General features: G+C 43.3%; 1 protein-coding gene across 1 annotated transcript; it reads right to left on the bottom strand.

The window, feature by feature from the left end:
* Nucleotides 1-989: 989 nt before the first annotated feature.
* LOC149704920 (uncharacterized) lies at nucleotides 990-2,230 on the bottom strand. Its single transcript, XM_089865740.1, has 4 exons — nucleotides 1,924-2,230; nucleotides 1,623-1,724; nucleotides 1,379-1,566; nucleotides 990-1,190 (listed from the first exon to the last, which is right to left on the bottom strand). The coding sequence occupies exons 1-4, from the start codon at nucleotides 2,228-2,230 to the stop codon at nucleotides 990-992; spliced, it is 798 nt and encodes a 265-aa protein (XP_089721866.1).
* Between the last annotated feature and the right edge of the window lie 2,049 nt (nucleotides 2,231-4,279).

The following is a 4,279-nucleotide window of genomic DNA, read 5'->3' as shown; positions in this document are numbered from 1 at the left end:
TAAATTAAAAGCAAATAATTTGTAGACATAAAGGTGAATAACAAACGATAATGGATATCCAATTCCGAGCTCTACTTGTAAGTCCATTGTATATTTCGCTTGCCGCCGGGACTGTCAATCCTAGCTATAGTTTTCAAATTTCAAGTTCCTACCATTTATACTTTTCGAAATATCGAGGGTGAAATTTACCTTATTTTATCACTCACTCAATCACCGATCATCAAAATTCTAAGGTACAGTCAGCCTAAATGAAAACTTTCTCTCTTGCGACAACTCGTTCATTAATAAGCAGTCCAAATATTGGGTGTGATATCAATGAATTAAAACATTGCTGTAATATTTTTTAAAATATTCGAATAAACCCTGTTTTTTGACCTAGTCAACTAAGAGTAGTATGTTTCCAACTATAGTGGAGGGTTGCCAATGATGACATGGATAAACACAACATGAATGTTACGAATAATGTTTAGAAACCATAATTTTCTCTAGTAGTGGCGTCAAACCTCCATTCCAAGGCTGTCATTTAACTTAAAGGTTGAATGACATTTTTTTTGCTCCGTTGTGTATGACGAGCTAGGGCTTTACAAAGCCTTACAGCTCCAAATCCGTGGGGAGATAAATTATAGACCTAAGAATTTTTTGGTAGCCAATTTGAATTGAGAAATCGAACGTAGGGAAACGACTTCTTCAGGAAGGGAGTTCCAAACGGGTATAGTTCTCCTGAAGAAAGAGTGCTTTAGTGGGTCTTTGCAGGATGGCGGGAGAAAGAGTTGGCGACTGTGACCGCCGGTATAGTGCGTGTGAGGGGAGAAAATAAAGTAGGTCTGATCGGAGGAGTGTAGGACACGAAAGAGGCTTATTAGATCCATGTAGGTGCGCCGACTGGACAGGGGGGCCCAACCGAGGGAAGCGAGTCTGCTTTTGCGAGGTAAAGTTGCGTAGAGACTTAGGGATTTTTGAAGCGCGACCCTGCACGTCGTTATGGAGTTTTATATCACCACTAGAGGAGGGGTTCCATAGTTGGCAACCAAATTCAAGGGTCGGACGAACATAGCAGTTGAAAAGACTCGTAAGAAATCGGTGGGAGAGATTTGTAAAATTGGCTTTGATGGTCGCGAGTAGCCCATTGGCGCGACTACATGTCCTAGCAATATGGGTGTGGAATTTAAGGTTATGGGAGACTTGCACTCCTAAATCACGACATTCGTTTACTCGACGGATAGGTTGACCACTAAGGTAGTATGGAGAGGGTAGGTCTTCATCAGATTTAGTATACGGTTAATGGTTAGCAATAAGGACTTTTGGCTGTTGAAAGAGAGGCCATTACGCAAGGTCAAAGCCTCAAGCCGAGTTAGGTCGGACTGGAGGGTTTGGATACATCGTCGTAAGAGTGGATCACACGAAAGATTTTGAGATCGTCCGCAAAGAGGCACAACTTAGAGGATAATTGAGAGGGGAGGTCATTTATGAAGATAAGGAACAGGAGAGGGCCAAGAACGCTACCCTGAGGGACGCCACTAGTAACTGGTAGGAAAGTATACATAGGGAATCGCCAACGCGGACTGACTGAGTGCGAGCAAGTAAGTAGGATTTAATCCACTGGTAGATATTATTATTTATACCCAAAACCCTAAGTTTGGCCAACAAACGTTGGTGGGGAACCGAGTCAAAGGCCTTAGCTATGTCTAGATAGATGACGTCAACCCTATGTCCCTCATCAAAAGCTGAGAGCCACGTAGAAAACGCCGAAAGGAGGTTTGACTCTACAGATCTGTTGTTTAGAAAACCATGTTGGAACTTGCTTAGATGGGGGGTTATAAACTGTAAGAGAGGCGTACGGATGCTTTTTCAAGGACTTTGCAAACCGTAGATGTTAAGCTGATGGGTCTGTAATTGATGGCATCGCTTTTGCTATACCTTTACCTTTGTATATGGGTGTGACGTGGGCAACACGCCAGTCCGAGGGGAGGGTCCATTCAGTTAAGGTGAGAGAAAAAAGGATTAGAAGAGGTTTGGCAAGCGAGGAGGCACAATTCTTCAGGAGGCGGTTTGGAATTCCATCAGGACCCGAAGCACGTTTTGAATCAAGGTTGCGGAGAAAACGCTTAAGATCGACTAAGTTTGGTAGGAAATCAGGCATTTGAGCTATAAGACTTTGGGGTAATACAGTTAGATCAGTGGGATTTGTATTAAATTTTTTGGTTAAAGTGTCATTTAAAGTGTTCGCCATGGCTTCATCCGAGTCGGTTTGTGCACCATTACTGAGCCGAATATTTAGACGAGTCGGGAGGGAACGTATTTGACGGCGTACGAAACGGTAGAAGGCACGTGGGTGTGTCTTGATTGTGGATAGTTTACGAGCATGGGACTGCGAAGTTGCTTTGCGTAACAGAGATTTGACTAGGCAGACTTGAGATTTATAGAGGGGTCGGAGACGGAGTTGTGCGTGACTGTGGTTAGTGGAAATGGCGTGGCTTAGTTTCTTCCATAGTCGTTCTTTTTTGCGTATGGCACGTTTCGTAGAACGAGTAATCCAAGACCGGAGTGGCGCGACACAGAGTGATCGTAAAGCGGAATTGCCTGAGAGACACAAGCAAAGAGTTTTTCCTTAAAAAGCAACCAAGCCTCTTCGGTAGGCAGCTGAGAGAGAGTGGACCAGTCCGTAGCTGCCAACAGGGTGTTTAGTTTGATAAAGTCTCCCCGACTATAGTCGAAGTCACGAGTAAATTTGATAGGAGATAGTCGTGGGCTAGTCAATGGGTATACTGCGCAGAGCGTGACATGGTCACTACCACCAACTGGTGGTAATGAAGATATATTCGGGGTGACGTTAGCCTTGGTTAAGATTAAGTCCAGGGTGTTGTGAGATAGAGAGTTGCTTTGGCTAAATCTGGTCGGGAAATTGACATGCTTTCTCAGAGCCGAAGAGTGAAGTAGTTCGAGAAAGTCATTATGGACTGACGAGGCACTGAGAGTGGGGGTAATGGTTGTCCAACAGATTGAAGGCAGGTTAAAGTCCCCGGTGATAATGATTTCAGAGCGTTGCGCAGATATTAGTGTGAGATCTTGGAAGAGTTTGGATGTTTCAGTCGGGGACGTGTTTGGGGGGCGGTAAATGCAGCCTAGCGTTATCCAAGTGCGAGAAGATTCTGGCTTGAAGTCAATCCATAAGGATTCTGGGTAGGTCGTTGGAACGGGTAATAAGTGGTGAACAAGAATATGACGAATATAGACGATAATACCGCCACCCGCGCGATTTGCACGATCTTGACGTAAAAGTGTGTAACCTGGAAGATTAAAGATGGCGTCATTTTGTGAGGGAGAAGCCCAGGTCTCCGTAATGCAAATACAGTCAGCATTCCAGGTCGGGGAGAGGGAAATAAGTTCATCGCGTTTGCCAAAAAGATGCTGTGCCATTAAAGAGGATGACGGTGAGACCCGGGGCTGAAGTTATTTTGTTTGGGCAGAACAAGCATGAGGTTGTTGCACGTTGGCAGAGTAAACCAAATGTGAGACTGGGATGTTGTTGGGATTTGAGAGGACTTGAGGTCCACCCTGGACAGAATAGCTAGTAGACATATAGACAAAGAAGGACTGAAAGATCAAGATATGTTTATCTGTTAAACCTTCTGGGCGCTTTAAGTGTAAAATATTGCACTTCCGGCGAAGCCATCGTCACGTCGTCGACATAGTGCCGTGGTGTGTCTAGGCAGATATAACCAACATAACCTTAAAACTTTTGTGTGTATTATCTACGACAATTGCCTTTACAAGAATCCGTGCATTTGTTGGTTACATCCGTGAAACAGGAAATCACCATGTCTCATTTTCCAAACTGTGTTCACCTTCATTAATCAAGATAACGATAACAGTGGTCAAGTATAACATTATTTATTGACTTAATTTGACACGTATGTTATTGAAATATCATTTGAAAAATGAAAGCTTATTGTTATTTTGAAAGTAATTATTATATTTATTAAGTAATATAGCTAGATTTAGATAAATTATTAACTGGTATAGTTATAATACTCGCTAATTATCGTTATATTTTTATCGCACTCAGTATTTAGTCATCTTCCCATTGGCGTCGATGACCTTTTGCATTCTGGAGGGCATGGAGGAATAGAGATTTTGCGTATAATTTTCCTTCTCGTCCAACATTTCCCAAGCGGCCTGTATCAGGTTCCACAAGTCATCTGCGTCATCCGGCGTAACGTTGGCCTTCGCCATCTCTTTCTTCATTTCGGCCCACACGTTCTCTATTGGGGACAAGTCC

The sequence above is a fragment of the Phalangium opilio genome, unplaced genomic scaffold (assembly GCF_054372755.1).
Source record: "Phalangium opilio isolate 3A_F unplaced genomic scaffold, DU_Popi_V2 ptg000015l_1, whole genome shotgun sequence".
Classification (NCBI taxonomy): Eukaryota; Metazoa; Arthropoda; class Arachnida; order Opiliones; family Phalangiidae; genus Phalangium; species Phalangium opilio.
This window is presented reverse-complemented; position numbering and strand designations above follow the sequence as displayed.

Excerpts from the sequence above, each read along its gene's own strand:
- LOC149704920 (XM_089865740.1), bottom strand. The coding sequence starts at position 2,230 with ATGGCGAACACTTTAAATGACACTTTAACCAAAAAATTTAATACAAAT. Across the intron at positions 1,567-1,622 it reads GGCCAAACTTAGGGTTTTGG|TCAGTCCGCGTTGGCGATTC; the intron begins GTATAAATAATA and ends GCTCGCACTCAG. Across the intron at positions 1,191-1,378 it reads TGATCCACTCTTACGACGAT|GAGTGCAAGTCTCCCATAAC; the intron begins GTATCCAAACCC and ends GTCGTGATTTAG.